This window comes from Mustela putorius, unplaced genomic scaffold, assembly GCF_011764305.1.
Source record: "Mustela putorius furo isolate JIRA1106 unplaced genomic scaffold, ASM1176430v1.1 tig00003845_pilon_pilon_pilon, whole genome shotgun sequence".
In the NCBI taxonomy this organism is placed as follows: Eukaryota; Metazoa; Chordata; class Mammalia; order Carnivora; family Mustelidae; genus Mustela; species Mustela putorius.
In genome coordinates, this window is record NW_025421998.1 from 89,149,458 (window position 1) to 89,168,262 (window position 18,805).

The 18,805-nt window shown below is 35.8% G+C and overlaps 1 protein-coding gene across 6 annotated transcripts in view; it reads right to left on the minus strand.

Annotated features, from left to right (window-relative positions):
• CNOT4 (CCR4-NOT transcription complex subunit 4) overlaps positions 1-18,805 on the minus strand; it is a 140,120-nt gene that overhangs the window by 29,346 nt on the left and 91,969 nt on the right. For all 6 annotated transcript variants that reach the window (XM_004741704.3, XM_004741703.3, XM_004741706.3 and 3 more), the window contains exons 8-10: positions 8,662-8,719; positions 4,987-5,236; positions 2,995-3,492 (exon numbers count right to left, since the gene is read on the minus strand). In XM_004741704.3, coding sequence (XP_004741761.1) covers positions 2,995-3,492; positions 4,987-5,236; positions 8,662-8,719 — 806 coding nt within the window. The remainder of the gene's footprint in view (positions 1-2,994; positions 3,493-4,986; positions 5,237-8,661; positions 8,720-18,805) is intronic.

The window sequence follows — 18,805 nt, forward strand, 5'->3', positions numbered from 1 at the left end:
TAAATATACATGCCTTTTCCAGTGTTGAATACTGTCTAAGCATATCTTATAGTGGCAGGTATCATAGAAATAGAAGGTACTCTCCATTTTGAAGCACTTCACCAACAGCTACCCTGGTTAAGATACCATGATATTCATTTCAGGATACAAAGTTGAACCTATTTGAAGGGTTCAACTCAAGTACAACTGATTTACAACTAGGGGTGGGGGAAGCAGATATTGCTTAGGTATTAAATTGCTTCAAATCAGACACAGTTAAAATGAACATAGTTTTCTAGAATTTTACTTTCTGTCATTTCTAATTGTTACTGAAAATCCTAAATGATCCAGCTACAAATATGTAATTATTCTGTTTTGAGGTTTAGCACATTCATCTTCCTGAAATATTTGCCAAATATTTATAGGACATGAGAGTATTCTGTGTAACTCTTAATAACAATTTTAAATATTTTGTTGCATTAAACTACAATTTCTCTTGTCATCAGAGATTTAAAAATGATCTAATAATAAAGTTTAATCATAAGTCACCATTTAAATACCAAACAAGTATGCAGAGTCAAAAACTGAAAATCTGAAATAACAAACTCTCCCAACCTCCCACAAAATATGACAATGATTCAGAACCTACAAGTTGGTGACTTCATTCTTAGAATTTCTGGGAAAAAAAAGTATTTTAGGCTCTACAGTTGAGTATATGTTAAAAGGAAAACCCACAAAGGTAAGACCACAATTTAATGCCACATTTTTTTCATAAAGTATCTAGTTTAGATGAAGATTTCAAATGACTAACATCTGGACGACTACACTCACAAATCAGTAATTATTCATTACTGCTGTGGCACTCTCACAATATATACTGACTTGAAATATTTGGGTTAAAATTATTCTTTCTGTGCTAATGGAAAATATGGTAACTGTGAAATCAGAAGAACAGATAACTTACTGAAGACAGTCATGTAATAAGTCAAATAAAAGTATACAATGAAGACAACTAAGAACTGAAGTCCCACAAAGGCACCCTTCTTCCTATAATATCAAGTCCACACTGTGTTGCCTCACTGTCAGAGCTCCCCATGTTCTCGTCCGTCCTATTTATACAATACATGAAGCACTTCCCATTACTGAAGGCAGTTCCATTGCTTCTTAATGAAATGACATACTAATTCCTGCCTCCACCCCTTAACTCAGGAGTTCCCATTAGTATAAAGGTCTTTCTCTTTTCCCCACTAACCCAAATCCAAGATACCATAGTACAGATCAATTCCTACTTCTTCAGTGAAGCCTCCCCAATAATTATAGGCTCTTAGATTCCAGTTACCATATAGTTACCACTCTCATACATAATATTAAATTTATTTCTTCAACTACACTGCAAAATACCTGGAAATAGTACCCATATCTTATAGTTCTTTTATATTACCCACATGGCCTAGTTCATTGCTGGGCAAACAGGAACCCAAATATTGTAATTGGTTTATTATTTTATTTTTAAATGTTTAGGATATTTAGGGGAACTTAAACTCTTAATGTTATAATGAGTTATGAGATGCACTACCAGTCATTAAAATGCCACGTTTCTAAATGATTAAAGCAAAACAAAACAAAATCACACTCTAATATACTGTCTTGAATGGAAGAAAAAAAAAAGCAGTATCAGGAACTGAGTACTTAAGTGTTTCACAAGTGACTATCACATAGAATGAGAAGACTGAAACGTGTCACTCTGAATTACCTACTAACTACCATAATCAAATGAACAAATATCATGAGTCCCACTAATATACAAACAGCTACATTGGTGTAACATGCTTATGTAAATTAACTTCACTGTATCACCTGTTAAATTCACTATATCAAAAGCCACAAACCATATTCTCTTAACCCATCTATTTGTCTTGAAAATGAAATGTGGTTGGTCACAAAGAGAACAGAGCCAAAGAACTCTGATGGATCTCTTCGAATTCACCTATCAACCTTGCTAAACACAAGAGAACAAACGACTTGCTGGTAACATGATTACAGTTAAGACTGTGCCATGCCATATCTTAAAGGCCATGACAAGGGATAACAATAAATTTTATTTATTTTAATTATGTTAACAGAGTAGGGACTATTCCATCCTACTTCAGAAAATCAGGAGAGAGACAAATTCTCCCTTTTACCAGTCATCTCTAAAATCCAAATTAAGTAAATTTTTTAAAAAGCTATTAATAAGAAGAATTCCTGTAGATATAGAAGTCACTCGATCTAATAAATGTCATATGGGACCTTAAAACCCCAAAGTTCTGAAACCTTCAAGGGTAGCAGTACAAAACCAGAAGTAGTCTGGCATCACTTACGAGGAACCTAATGTTTTCCCCAGAAATAAAAACATGACAGACCAAAAGGGAAAGTAGCTCTCCTTGAACAAAAGCTTTTTCACAGAAAGTATACACATATGTCTGTGAAACATTAATAATCAGAGTTCTCAAATATTAAGTATTTTATTAACATATAGCACAGTTTTTGTGTGTGTGTTTGCGCATGTGTTATCAGTCAAAATAAGTAACTGCCAAAAGTAGAGAGTGGCTTTATCCCTCATGCTCTCACTAATTACCATTTCAAAAAAATTTTTTGAATCAATTTACTTTCAGAATGTATAATTGGAATTTGTACCATGGTGTTGGACTTCCCAGCACCATAATTTCAGAGCACATTTTTTTTCTTTTTCTCTGTGCATTTATATTCCATATGAAAGTTTAGTAACTACCCTGTTAAATAAAATGCTTCCAAGTTGTAAGTAGGTATAATACTCCACCATCCTTATAAAGCTCAATATTACAAGGCATCCATCCAATTAAAATTTTTTTAGATTATGATAAGGACTTTTTTTCCCCACAGAAATTTCCAAGAATAATAAGTACTCTCTGTTACTCAAAAATTCCCTCCCTACCCACCCAACAACCTGAAGGCATGAGTTATTCACAAATTTTCAAAGGCTATAAACGAACCTACCTGCTATAGGGATCCCTCCCAGACCTGTGTTGTGCTGTGGCGGGAGATTCAAGTCCAAGAAATTACTATTTGAGGTGGGGTTTGCTGTGTGGTTCAAGTGCATGATGCTATTGCGTGGAAAGGCCATCCAAGGATAGCGGGCTGCCTGGCCTGGAAAACTGAATGAATTATAAACTGCTCGGTGCTGCTGAAATTGAGGGAACCTCTGTGGCAAGACTGAAAAGGTACTATTGAGAGAGTTGGCATTTGTCGGTGCAGCAGGATGCAGGAATCCAGAGCCCGGACCTTTGGCGGTTGTAGTGTGTGAAGAGGAGTTCTGAAGAGATGTGGGCGAAAGGGAAGGCTGGTCTTGGACTGACAGTTCCTTTTCAATCAGGTCTGCTAAGGCTTTTCGAGTGACATCAAAGGGATCAAAACCCAAGTCATCCTCTGGTTGTTTAGAAGAACCAAAGCCAAATGCTGCTTGCCAGTCTGTAGAGGATGATACTGGGATTGTTTCTGTTGGGAAGACAATTAGTGATAAATTTAAAATACATAGCTCACTTGTACACCTAACTGGTGTCCATACCAGTGAAAGTTAAACACATCGTATTACAAGATAAAGGCAAATATATCCAAAATCTGTATGATTTCTTAGCATATTAAATTATAATATTATAAAGAACCTAGATGTCCATCAACAGATGAATGGATAAAGAAGATATGGTGGGTATATATATATATATATACACACAATGGATAAAGAAGCTGTGGTATATATCTACAATGGAATATTATTCAGTCATCAAAAAGAATGGAATCTTGCCATTTCCAACAACGTGGATGGAACTAGAGTGTATTATGCTGAGTGAAATAAGTCAATCAGAGAAAGACAATTATCATATGATCTCCCTGATATGAGGAATTTGAGAGGCAGAGTGGGGGGTTTGGAGGGTAGGGAAGGAAAAAATGAAACAAGATGGGATCGGGAGGGAGACAAACCATAAGAGACTCTTAATTTCACAAAATAAACTGAGGGTTGCCGGGGGGAGGGGTTAAGAAGAGGGTGGTTGGGTTACGGACACTGGGGAGGGTATGTGCTATGGTGAGTGCTGTGAAGTATGTAAGCCTGATGATTCACAGACCTGTACCCCTGGGGCAAATATACTATATGTTAATAAAAAAAATTATTTTTTAAAGATTATAATGTTATAAAAGGTCTCATATACTTCTAGCAATGATTTCATTTTAAGTTACCAAGTTCAAAAAACTGAATGATATAGACTGATTTTGGTAATCAAAAAAACAAAGTACTTGAAACCCAAATTATACCTTAAGCTATTCATAAACAAAACCTGGAAAAAGTTCAGTGAAATAAGGTAATAAATACGATGTGACAGACTTCAATTAATAAAGTTTATTTTTAAAAATGCACTTATCAAAGACAAAGTCTAAGTAATTTTGAATATATGCTTTATATAATGCTAGGGGAAAAATTGTTAACAATGAAAAAAACCTACTTAAAACTTTACGTATTTTTTAAAATTGTCTGCTCCACTGATAATAGGTGCTATATTTTCAATGTTAATTTTATGCCATCCTTCATAGTAATTAGAAAATTTAGAATGAATAAAAATAAAAACGGCTCAAAAATGCCAAAATATAATTTTCAATATTAACAAACCTCTTCATCAGCTGGAGAAAAAAACAAAACTTAAATTTAACTATCTAAACACAAATACGATAAAAAAATGTAAGCCCTTAAAAATTCTTAGAGGAATAACCATTTTATTATCAGAGAAATGATCTATCCCTTGATTTCTAGAGAAATCTGTTAACACGGTAAGTTCTAGGTCATTTAACTACTTATCCAACCATCTTACTCCATGCAGTTTAAATGTTTACAACTTATGCAAAATGGAGTGGGGGTGCTTAAAGTGGTAAAAGCACATCAAGCAAGGTCTCATTTCAGCCTGAGTAAAAATATTAACATGCAGTAGTACTGCTGTATACCTGATGTGAAGAGACTCTGTGGCTCTGGTGCTGTAGGCCAGTCACTGGATGTCTGTGGGGAGCTGGGGAAAGGAGGAAGCCCACTTGGGATTGGGTTGGGATGGCGAAAGTTATCTGAGAATAACGACTGTGACTCAGTTACTGCCCCTTCAAAAGGAGACCGTGCACTGTGATTGGATGAACTGATGGGGATGACTGGATTGGATTTTGATAAACCAGGTGGTGGTGAAGGCGTATCACTGTTAGATATCTAAATAGGAAAAGAAAAGAATAATCAATAGAAGTTTATACAGTTTAATAAGCTGCCGTTAAAAAAGCTTGGAACAAACGGCATTACAACAGTGGTCTTCAAACTGGGGTGCTTAAAGACTTTTGTATGAGAACATGAACTTGCAAAAAATCCATCAGTTACATATGTACTCTTTTCTAAAATTGACTCCTCCTTGAGAAGACTAAGTCAGTCTCCTCTCCTTTCAGAATCTATCTTCTCACTTTACAAAGAAAAGACTATTACTGCTCACTCTTTGGGATCTAACTATAGTAATCTGACCAGGAGTGAAAACTTTCTGAGAGCACCAAATATATTATTAGGAAAACTCAGGTTGGTGATAAAAGTGACTAATGACTAGATTGTTTTGCAAACTAAATGATTCCCAATACTTAAGTTTGTTTTTTTCTTAAGATTTTGTCTATTTATTTGACAGAGAGAGAGAGTATAAGCACGAGGAGCAGCAGGCAGAGGAAGCAGGCTCCCAACAAGCAGGGAGCCCAGGACTCTGGGATCATGACTTGAGCTGAAGGCAGACACTCAACCAACTAAGCCACCCAGGTGCCTAATACTTAAGTTTTAAACAAAATGGAAAAAAGATCTTATCATGTTATTTCTAAACACATCATTAAAAATAATTTTTGTGGGGCGCCTACGTGGCTCAGTCATTAAGCATCTGCCTTCAGCTCAGGTCATGATCCCAGAGGGTCCTAGGATTGAGCCCCACATCAGGCTGCTTGCCCAGCGGGAAACCTGCTTCTCCCTCTCTCACTCCCCCTGCTCGTGTTCCCTCTCTTGCTGTCTTTCTCTCTCTGACAAATAAATAAATAGAATCTTAAAATAAATAAATATTTTTTGTGATGATTCTTCATATGATTCTTAGGTATTTAATTCAGAAGTTCAAAAGTATGATATGATAATACTCTTTCTTCCATCCACTTACATGAATAAGACACTCAGCACTGACATTTACAAAAATGAAAACATGACTAACGGTGCTGAAACTTGTTTCCTTGTACCAACAGGTAATATTCACCCATGGATACATGAAAACCAATTTTATTTATTTATATATTTTTTAAAGATTTTACTTATTGAGAGAGAGAGAGAATGCACGTGCACATGCAAGGAGGGTGGGGCAGAGAGAGAGGGAGAAGCTGACTTCCCACTGAGCAGAAGCCTGATGCAGAGCTTGATCCCAGGACTCTGGCACCATGACTTAAGCTGAAGGCAGATGCTTAACCAACTGAGCCACCCAGGTGCCCCATGAAAAGCAATTGTAACAGAGACCTATCCATCTCATTAAAAATGAATTCCTAATACAATGTTAGTGTTTGTGTTTAATGATTAATTTTATCAAAATTTCTATTTATATAAGTTGCTTTGATCAAATCAGAACTATGAATAAAAATTCAGAAGAAAGTAAGTTGGGGGACCCCTAGGTGGTGAAGTCAGTTAAGTATCCGACTCCGTTTCCGCTCAGATCATGATCTCAGCGTCCGGAGACTGAGCCCCCTAATGGGCTCTGCACTCAGTGGGAAGTCTGCTTAAGTTTTTCTCTCTCTCAAATAAGTAAATACACCTTTATTGTTTGGTCGGTTTTGGGTTTTTTTTAGATTTTATTTATTTATTTGACAGACAGAGATCACAAGTAGGCAGAAAGGCAGGCAGAGAGAGGCCACCAAACAGAGAGCCCGATGCCCGCTCGATCCCAGGACTCTGAGATCATGACCCGAGTCGAAGGCAGAGGCCCAACCCACTGAGCCACCCAGGCACCCTAGTAAATACATCTTTTTAAAAAAAATTTTAAAAGAAAGAAAATTGGCATTTAAAGCCTTGTGTCAGAAAAAAAATACTGTTTCCACTTAAAAATTCATGTATATTTTTGAGAGAGGTATACGCCTGTCAAGAATAAACTATATTGCTGAGGCGCTTCGGTGGCTCGGTCAGTTAAGTGTCTGCCTTCGGCTCAGGTCATAACTCAGGGCCCTGGGATCGAGCCCTGCATCAGGCTCCAGGCTCAGCATGGAGTCTGCTTCTCCCTCTGCCCCTCCTCCCTGCTCATGCCCGCTCTCTTATGAGCATGTTCCTTCTTTTAAATAAATAAATCTTAAATATATATATATATATATATATATATTTATTTATTTATTTATTTATATACTGTATTAAAATTCTGTAAACGCAGAAGTAGAATGAGTAGAATGAGTTCAAGAAGAACATGGAATGATGTAAAATTTGATTGTTTAAAAAAAGGAATAAATTCTGGGGCGCTTGGGTGGCTCAGTAGGTTAAGCCTCTGCCTTCAGCTCAGGTCATGATCTCAGGGTCCTGGGATTGAGCCCCGTGCATCAGGCTCTCTGCTCAGCAGGTAGCCTGCTTCCCCCTCTCTCTCTGCCTGCTGCTCTGCCTACTTGTGATCCCTCTCTGTCAAATGAATACATAAAATATATATTTTTTAAAAGTATAAATTCTTAAAATGACAGAGCAACAAAATATTTGATATTTGAATCTCTTAGATACTTATTAAAAAGCAATGTAGTGCTTTTATTTAAAAATACCAATATCTACAATACCCTGAAAATTACATGATTCTTAAGTTAATATGAAAAAATCTTTAATGTTAACCTAAAATATACAAAGGACATATTGATTTGCAAATTCTTTCATAGAACCTATGAGCAAAAATTTTGGAAAAGCAGTGTATTTTAGATCCCTAAGTTTCTCACAAACACTGTGGGGAACTGGACATTCCTTATGGAACAGATTAGAACTACATTTTTCTGTACCAATGCAGGAAGGTATATAGGAACTTACACAGTGAAAAACTAGCACCTAGACAAGATGATACAAAGCAGTATACAAAGTTCAGGACCTCACTCAATGTGGATCACTATCAATGCAGATACAACTTTGAACTATTTGGTTTATTATTTCAAAGCCCATAGTCATTTGGGGGAAAGAGAAAACTGCTGGGGGCAAGGACACTGTGAGAAACAGAAAATTAAAGCTGACAAGACGCAAAACTGGGAGCATGTAACAGAAAAATGACTCTTGAAATCAAGAATGAAGAAGGCATGCTAGTTTGAAACCATTTTGGAGTAGGGTCAAAAAGACCAATAGTATCAGTAGATTCTTAGGACACTAATATATTGCCACACAGTACAGTAAACATGTGGTCATAAGGATAATTCTGAGTCATCAAGAAAGGGTTAAATTATACCCTAACAGTATATTCTGTGGAAGAAAGGAGGACTAATTATAACAGACTTTAAAATATCCACTAACAGTATTTTTAAATTGTTTCCGTATTTAAAGTATTTTCCACCACCCAGAAAATTTACTTGCATAGAATGCCATTTCAGGGAATGGAAGATAAATGAAGCGATACAGAATCAAAATCTTACCTGCTGGGAATTATCACCATTCCCTATACTGAGAGAATCTGAAGGTTTGTCAATGGGGCTGTAAAAAGAAAACACATCAGAGAAAATCAGAGTAAAGTCATTCTCACAAAATAAAAACAAACTTCCCCAAAGCCAGAAAAAGACATTTTATTATCATAACACTGATGTAAAGATATGATGTAAAGATATTAGCTGAGATGTTGAGGATACAAAGAAATGTAAGATTAAACCCCTATCCTTGAGCAATGTACATTCTAGTAAGATTCTCCAAGAACAATGGGTGAAATAATAACTTACAAAGAAAAAAAAGATACTGCTTAAAATGAGTATTACTGTAGTAGGTCAAAAATTTAATTCATTGTTCAGTTTTGTGCACATAATAAATAAATTCCCCATTAAAATTCTTGAAATACTACTCACCTATTTTTTCCAGGTGTTTAACAGAGGGCATAAAAGTCACTCAAATGTCCTCTACAGGTTCTTAAGAGCAATAAATTTCCTTTACTATTTCAATATCCTACTTAGAACCCTAGAGAGGCATATGTGTATGTACGAATGCACACATACAAAATAGAAACTTTTGTGTAAACTATTCACTCTCAAACAAAGACATAAAACTTGATTTCCATATAGGGAAAATGCAGTACAACAGTAGAGTAACACAGAATTGCTGACTTAGAAACAAAACAAGATCTTTACAAGCACTACAACCGTGACCTAGCAAGGCATTTCCATAACTAACTGTATTTAACCTAGCACATGAATAAAAGATAAGTATCAGTACCCAGATACTAATATTACAGAGAATTACAGCAAAACGAAGTAAGATTCCAAATTTCTCTGAATTCTTTTATTGGTTGTAAATACATACAAAGTTACCCTGATACCCAGACACCTTACTGGTACCACATTTAATTGCTCTAGAAAAATTTAACAAGGGTTAGTATCCCATCAGTATACCCAGTCTATCTTCTGCATAAACATCACCTTGACAGGTCTGGAATTCACTGAATGGCACCTTTAGTTAGTATTTTTACAAAATAGCAATAAATCAATTCATTTTATGGTCAAGTGGGTATTACAAATAATTTTAAGATATAGCTTAGAGGCCACTACATTTGGAGACATTTAGGTCAGTGAGACAGGTGTACACCAACAAGTATCAACCGGTGCTGATTACTGAATGATCTGTTTAAACCATAAATGTCATAGATCTTTAAAAGAAAGAGAAGCCACCATAAGTGGGGCAATTAAGAAACATTTCCTAGGGGAGTTCAAATTTATGTAGGCCCTTAAAAAGATTTACACATTAGCTGAGGGAAGGGGGAAAGGAGGAAAGAACATTAAAGGTAGGAATAGCAAGTATATCACGCATCAAAAAGCCACAGATGGTTTTGGGGTAAAAGTTAAGTAATTAGTTAAGTATTAGGGATGATTCTGACAACAGTGGGAGATAAAGATAGACAAAGGGTAGACACCAGAGGCCAACAGAAATTGTTGAGCACAGAAATGATATAAACAAAGCAGTTTTAGAAAAATTAATTTGGGGGTGGCATGAAGAATAGACTGGAACATAATACAGATGACATAAGAGGAACTTCTAATATTTTCTTTAAATTTTTATTGTGGTAAAGCAGACTTAACATAAAATTACTGGCTTAACCACTTGAAAGTGCACAGCTCAGCAGCACTAAATACATTCCACCTGTTGTATAACCACCACCACCATCTATCCCCGTATCTCTTTTCATCTTATAAAAATGAAATATATATACCACTAAACTCCCCATTTTCTCCTCCCTCCCAGTCATTATAATTTTGACTCCTCTAAATACCTCACATAAGTGGAATCATAGACTATTTCTTTTCCTTTCTTTCTAAAGCTGAATAATATTACTCTGTATTTATACATTTTGCTTATCCATGCATCTGACAACGGACACTTGGACTGCTTCCGTGTTTAAGCTACTGTGAGCTAAGACATAAGTGCACAAATGATCTCTTCAAGGTACTGCTTTCAATTCTTTTTGCTGTATGCCCAGACATGGAATTGATGGATCATTTGGTAATTCTAATTTTTGAGGAACCACCATATTGTTTTCCAGAGTGGCTATACCATTTTTCATGCCCACCCACAGAGCATAAGGTTTCCAATTTTTCCACATCCCTTCCAACTCTCACTGTTTTCTGTTTTACTGCTGTTTTCCTCTTTTTAACGTTTCAAGTTTTTATTTATGTTCTAGCTAGTTAACATATAGTATAATGTTAGTTTCAGAATTTAGTGATTACTTTTTCTGCTTTTTTGATAGTAGCCACACTAATGAGTGTAAGGAGCTATCTCATTGTAGTTTTGATTTGCATTTCCCAAACAATTAGTGATATTCAGCATCTTCTCATGTGCTCAATCACCATCTACCTTCTTTGCAGAAATGTTTATTAAAGTCCTTTGCTTTTTTTTTTTTTAAAGATTTTATTTATTTATTTGACAGAGAGAGATCACAAGCAGGCAGAGAGGCAGGCAGAAAGAGAGAGGAGGAAGCTGACTCCCTGCTGAGTAGAGAGCCCAATGTGGAACTCGATCCCAGGACCCTGAGATCATGACCTGAGCCGAAGGCAGCGGCTTAATTCACTGAGCCACCCAGGCGCCCCCACTTATTTTTGAATTAGGGTATTTTTGTTACTCTTTTTGAATTTTAGGAGTTCTCTATATATTATATAGAGATAATATATATATCTCTATATATTAGCCCTTTCTCAGATATATGATTTGCAAGTATTTGCTCCCATTCTGTGAGTTGCCTTTTTACTACGGACAATCTCTTTTGAGTCACAAAATTTTAAAATTTTCATTAAGTCCAATTTGTCTATTTTTTTGGTTACCTGTGCCTTTGGTGTCCTAGCCAAGAAATCACTGCCAAATCCAATGTTGTCAAGCTTTAGTCATATGTTTTCTTTTAAGGGTTTTGTTGTGTGTAAGAATTTCAATCTAATACAGACCTGGAGAATATAAGATGGAGAATCTCACATATGTGCCCCCAGGATGGTAAATCTAAGGACTAAGAGACTGAGTCCTCCAAAATGTCTGATTTACAGGGAAGTGGAGAGTGAAATTTTCTTGGGTGGGAGGATAATAAGAGTTGTCTTATATTGACCTTGGGACGTTTTGCCAGAGGTATTAATGGAACATAGCTCAAATTGGGTTGATCTCACATAATGGGATGACTTGAGCTTCGTTTGTGTGACTGAGAGGATTTTGTTTGCTCAGGAAATTTTTCAAGGCTAGTTTCCTGGTTTTGATTTTCCTGTTTGTGACTCCATTCCCTGCTCATAAATACAACCTACCAAAAACCTTCAGTGAATTCCCCTACGGCATGAGACAGTTTGCCTGTTCCAAATTGTAGTTCCTCTGCTATTCCTGAATAAACTTTTCTTCTTGAGCTTGCCTAGGCTTCTAACTTAATTTATAGTCAATAATTATTTTAGATCTTACATTTAGGTCATTGATCCATTTTGAATTTTTGAATATAGTGTTAGGTAAGGGTCCAACTTCATTCTTTTGCATGTAGATACCCAGTTTTCCCAGCACCATTTGTTGAAAAGCCTTATCTTTCCCTCGGAGAGGAAAGGGTCTTGGTACCCTTGTTAAAAATAATTTGACCCTACATGTGATGGTTAATTTCAGGGTTCTCTTTTCTGTCCTACTGGGCTATGTATCTGTCTTCATGCCAATCCCATGTTGTTTATGTTACTGCAGATTTGCAGTTATGTTTTGAAATTAGGAACTGCGGGCCCTCTAGTTCTATTATTTCAAGACTATTTTGGCTATTTGGGGCCCTTTGAGATTCAATATGAATTTTAGGATGGGTTTTTCAATCTGCAAAAAAACCCCACAAACAAACAAAAACCATCACTGGGGCAGCTGGGTAGCATTGTTGGGTAAGCAGCCAACTCTTGGTTTCAGCTCAGATCATGACCTGAAGGTGGTAAGACCAAGCCCTGTGTTAGGCTCTGTGCTCAGTACAGAGTCTGCTTGAGATTCTCTCCTCTTCCCTTCTGCTTATTCTCTCTCTTTAAAATAAGCTTTAAGAAAAAATTACTGGGATTTTGATATGGGATGCACTGAATGTGTAGACAGCTTTGGGCAAAAGCACTACTTTAATAATATTGTCTTCCAATCCATGAATGTAGGATGAGTTTTCACTTAATTATGTATCTTTCAGCAATGGTCTGTATTTTCTTTGTATAAGTCTTTAACTTCCTTGCTTACAAATTCCTACATACTTTATTTTTCTTGACACTATTATGAATAAAATTGTTTTTGTAACTTCAACTACTCATTGTTCACATTTAGAATACAAATGATTTCTGTGTTGACTCTGTATTCTGTACTGAATTCATTAGTTCTAACCATTTGTTTTTTGTGTGAGTGGAATCCCTAGGACCTTCTAGATATTAATACCATATTTTCTATAAAAAAAGATAATATTATCCTTTTTCTATTTAGATGTCTTTTCTTTTTCTTGGCTAATTGCTATGGCTTGAACATTCAATAATGTGTTAAACAGAAGTGGTAAAAGCGGGCATCTGCCTTGTTCCTCATGGAAAAGCTTTCAGTCTTTCACCACTGAGTATGATATTCACTGCTGAGTTCTTCATAAACAGCTTTTATTATGTTGAGGTAGTTTCCTTCCTAGAGTAATTGTTTTTGTCATGAAATGTTAAATTTTGTCAAATGCTTTTTCTGCATCAACTGGGGTATCATGTTTTTTTTTAATCCTACATTCTTTTGATAGGATACATCAAAGTGCTCTAGTTTTTGTTAAACCATCCTTGCATTCCAGGAATGTAGCCCCTACTTTATCATGGTTTCTAATTATTTAAAAGTGCCGGATTCTGTTTGATAGTATTTTGTTAAGGATGTTTGCCTCAATGTAAAAAAGGGGTATTGGTCTGTCGTGTTCTCACAGTGTCTTCAGCATTGATACCAGAGTTATGCTGACCTTACAGAATGAGTTAGGAAATGGTCCCTCCTCCTCAATTTCTTGGAAAACTTTGAGAAAGACTATAATTAGTTCCTCTTTAAATGTTTGGCAGAATTCACACTTTCTTTATTGGAAAATTTTTGATTAGTGATTTGATAACCTTACTAATTATGTATCTATTCATATTTTTAAAATTTCTTCATAATACAGTTTTGGTAGGTTTTGTTTCTAGGGATTTGTCTATTTCATCAAGGTTATCCAGTGTGTTCACATACAAATGTTCACAGTACTCTCTTATAATTCTTTTTATTTCTGTAGAATCTGAAGTAATGTCCCTACTTTCATTTATGATTTTAATAATTTGAGCCTTTTCTGTGGTTTTCCACAGTCTACATGACACACTAAAGGTTTGTCAACTTTGTTGATCTTCTCAAAGAACCAACTTTTAGTTTCATTGTTTTCCTCTACTGTTTTTCTACTCGCTATTTCATCTTCCTCTGCTTTAATCTTTACTTCTTTCCTTCTGCAAGCTTTGGGTGTAGTTTGTTCTAATTTTTTTTTCTATTTTCTTAAATTGTAAAGTAAGTTTGTTGACTTTGGGTCTTTCTTGTTTTTTAATATAAGCATTTATAGCTATAAATTTCCCCCTGTGCATCCTCTTAGCTATTTCCCATAGTTTTGATGTTTTGTTCTCATTTTCATTCATTTCTAAGTATTTTCCAATTTCCCTTGAGATTTTTTTTCTTTAACCCATTAGTTGTTTAAAAGTGTTAATTCCCACAGTTTTTTGAATTTTCCAGATCTCCTTTTGATAATGATTTCTAACTTTATCCTACCACAGTCAGAAAAGATACTCAGTATGGTATCTAGATTTTTAAATCTACTGAGACTTAATTTGCGGCCTAACATATAATCTTATCCTGGAAAATTTCTATGTAAATGGAGAATAATGTGTATTCTGCTGTTAGGGAGAGTGTTATGTGTGTCTGTCAGATTCAGCTAGGCTATTATATTGTTTAAATTCTCTCTTTACTAGAGAACCTGGGTGGCTCAGTTGGTTAAGTGTTCACCTTTAGCTCAGATCACGATCCCAGAGTTCCAGGACCAGGCCCCCATGTCAGGCTCCCTGCTCAGCAGGGAGTCTGCTTCTTCCTCTCCCCCAGTTTGTGTGCTCATTCTCTCTCAGCCAAATAAGTTAATAAAAAATATTATTTTAAAATAAATTATCTCCTTACTGGTCTTCTGTCTGGTTGTTATAACCATTATTGTGAATAGGGTATTGAAGTCTTCAACTATTATTGTATAACTATTTTTCCCTTCAATATTGTGAGTTTTTGCTTCATATATTTTGATGATGTCATTAGGTGCATAAAGGTTTAAAATTGTTTTATCTTCTTGCTGTATTAATATACAAAGGCCTTCGTCTCTCTTGATTTAAAGTTCATTTTGTTTGATAGTAGAACCCCTGATCTCTTTTGTATACTATTTTCATGGATTATCTTTTCTCATCTTTTCACTTTCAACCTGTTTGTGTCTCTGGGTCTAATGTGAGTCTCCAGTAGACTGCGTATAGTTGGATCATGTATTTTTATCCATTTTACCAATCTGTCTTTTGATTAGAATTGAATCCATTTATATTTAAAGTAATTACTGATAAGAAAGCAGTGATTATGCCCTTTATGCCTTTTGTTCTCTACATGCCTTATAGTTTTCCCCCCATCCTACATTACTGGTTTTATTTATCTTCAGCTGACATTTTTCTAGTGAAATGTTCAAATTCCTTTTTCATCTCCTTTTGTGTATATCTTAGAGCTACTTTCCTTGTTATCATGGGAGTTATATTTAACATCCTAAAGTTAACAACACTCAAAATTTATATCAACTTGATTTCAGTAACATACAAAAACTACTCCTTTACAGCTCAATCCCAACCCCTTTCAGCTTTTACACTAATATATTGAACCTTAAATATATTGGTCTCTCAAATCATGTAGGTAACAAAAAGTATACTTACAAATCATTGTTACAATCACACTAGTTTTTATGTTTGCCCATTTATTTACCTTTACTAGTTTCCTTTCAGTTCACCTTGCAGGACTCCCTTGAGCATTTCTTACAGGGCAGGTCTAGAGATCACCAACTCCCTCAGTTTTTGTTAATCTGGGAATGTCTGAATTTCTCCCTCACTCTAAGGAAAGTTGTGCTGGATAGAAAATTCTTTGTTGATAGTTTTTGTATCTTAGTACTCTGAATATATTAGCCATTGCCTTCTGGGCTCCAAAGCTTCTCATGAGAAATATACAATAATCTTGTTGAAGATTCTGTCTACATGATGATTCACATCTCCTGTTGCTTTCAAGATTCTCCTTGTCGTTGGCTTTTTAATAAAATTTTGGTTTGTCTTTATTTGATTTTATTTTAGATTATGAAATTTTGACTGGATTTTGGTTTGGTAACAGTTTGTATCAATGTTTGTCTGAGTTCATTTTAATTAGAGTTCCTTAAGGTTGTCCCATATTTATATTCATTTCTTTCATTGAATTTGTAAAGTTTTCAGCCATTTTTTCTTCCCCCCAAATATTCTCTCTGCATCTTTCTCTCTTCTCCTTCTGGGACTCTGACAATGTATGTACTGGTCTGCTTGATGGTGTCCCACAAGTTCCTTTGGCTCTGTTTGCTTTTCTTCAGTCTTTTCTCTTTGTGTTCCTCAAACACATTGTAATATATCCATTGTCTTTTCTTGAAGTTCACAGATTTTGCTACCTAATCAAATCTGCCTTTGAATCCTCTAGTGAATTTTTCATTTAAATTACTGTACTTTTCAGATCCAGAATTTCTTTTTGCTTTCCTGCTTTTTTTATTGACATTTCACTTTTGTTCATACTTTTTTTTTTCTTACTTTCTCCACATCTTTTGTTCCTTAGTAATCTTTAAAAGAGTTGTTTTAAAAGCCTTTGTCTACTATATCTGCTACTGGGTTTTTTTCAGGGACAGTTTCTGTTGATCATTCTTTTCTTCTGAATGAGCCATACTTTTATGTTTCTTTTATATGCATAACAGTGATTTATTATTCAACACTGGCCCTTTGAGTCTAGTAACACAGTACCTCTAGAAATCAGATTCTTTCTTCCTATTAGCTTTTTTTGTTATTTGTTTACATTTTTGCAGTCTGTCTCCGTACAAAAGGTCAGTCCTAGATATAAATTTGAAGTCTTCTCAAGGTCTTTTCTGATCCTTTCTCTGGCCATGCACAAACCCTACATCTTTCCCCATATGTGCAGTTGTTTTTGAACCTCCTAGTCTTTAAAATCTAGCAACCAAAAAGAGAAAAAGGAAAAACAGAAAGGGGAAAAGAGGGTAAGGACACTAGTCCTTTAAATCCCCAGGGTATCATTTCAGCCAGAAGGGGAAGGGCCCACAACAACGGTTGCCTGCGCTTTGTCTGCATCTCTTGTGATCAGAAGCAGTAATCAGCAATTACAGCAAAGATCCTCAATACATGAAAGACAGGGCTGTTTTTGCCCACCCTGGCTCCTGCTAGCTACATGCAAGCCACTCCAGGAGCATGTGCACAGCTGCCTGACCCATGGCTGGGGGTAGAGGATAGATAGCCGCTTTGGCCTAAGAGCTGAAATTGACCAAAATTAACCCAAGTCTTTCCATGAAATTTGCAATCCTTCAACAGATTTCAGAATTCCAAAACAGGTGTATCACTCAGATTCTGCCGGTGCAACTCAGATTCTGTCCAGGTGGGGAGACAGATTCCTGGTGCTAACTACTCCACCATCTTCCCCAAACTTAAGGCTTAAAGGTGAGAGGAAACAGAAACAATGGAAACAAAAGGATGAAAGCAAGACATTACAAAAGAAGAACTGCAGTGTCTCTAGCTCAGTTCAGGTTCTCAGCCACCACCATTAAAGAGCATTAAGTAATAATTTTCAATACAGGTGAGGTTAGTCTTTCTAGTGTCGATGGCAATATCTGAAAATATTGCACTCAGAATAAACCTTGATAATGTTTCTGGATTACAACTAATTAGAACAATTTATATCATCTAGTCCACTATGCTGAGGTTTCATAACTACTGATTCATAACATTTGATGGTTTACACAGTAAATTTTGGTAAAACTTTACCAAAGATGCTTAAAAATTTCTAGATTAGGATCATCAAACCAAAGACAGCTGCTAAAAAACCTAGATTGGGCAAGGTATCAGTAAGCTTATGCTCCACTCAATTTTTAAATTAACTACTCAAGGAATAATAAATGAAAAGCTTTAAGAATAAAGATACAACTAGAAATTGTTTTTATTTCCTACGTGGGTTGTAAAAAGTCAATTATAGTTAAACCTACCATTGTAAATGCAACTTTATCAGTGCAAAAGAAAATACAGATGGGAGAATGCCTGCAAATGCATGTATAATCTCAACAGGAAAAATATATATTTACAAATTCTAATTCCAATAAATGTGAACTCCTTGGACCTCTAATGGCTGGACAGGTAACACTTTCCCAAGGTTACTACTAACAGGTCAGACTAACAACTTCCCTAGTACTGGATGTGGACTTCCTTCTTCATCAAGCTCTGTATCTGCTTAAACTATAGTTGTATTAAATACCTGTTGTTTTACATTCAACATCCACCAACCCACTGTTACACCATAAAGGTTAAGAAAGGAAAATAAACTTTAATAAATACCACATTTAATAAGGAACAAAGACACCTACTCTATGAAATGGACTAGTCTCTGGTAAAAAACTGCCAAGTCCTCATGATATCAGATGAAAGAAGATTGGGTACACTAAGATAAACTGCACAGGGCTTCTTTATTTAAAAATAAGCAAACAAAAAATCTACAAGTTTTCTTTTTCTTTTCTTTTCTAGGTCAACACAAAGTTTATTAGCGACTTCTGTTTAGAAATGCCTCCTTCTGAACAAGTCTGGTCCTCTAACATAACCAAGAAACACCAACATGCACAGGGGCCCCACTTTCATTTGTATCTCAAGTTACACTAGAAGCCTATCACAGAGCAACAGTAGTTGTCTTGTGGGGTTCCTTGGGAATGGCTCCAGAACAGGCTCCAGCTTCCGTTCTGGTCCCAGGATTGGCTCTGGCACTCTTGGTGCCACCATGCCTAGTATGGGCTCCAGCTCCAGTGCT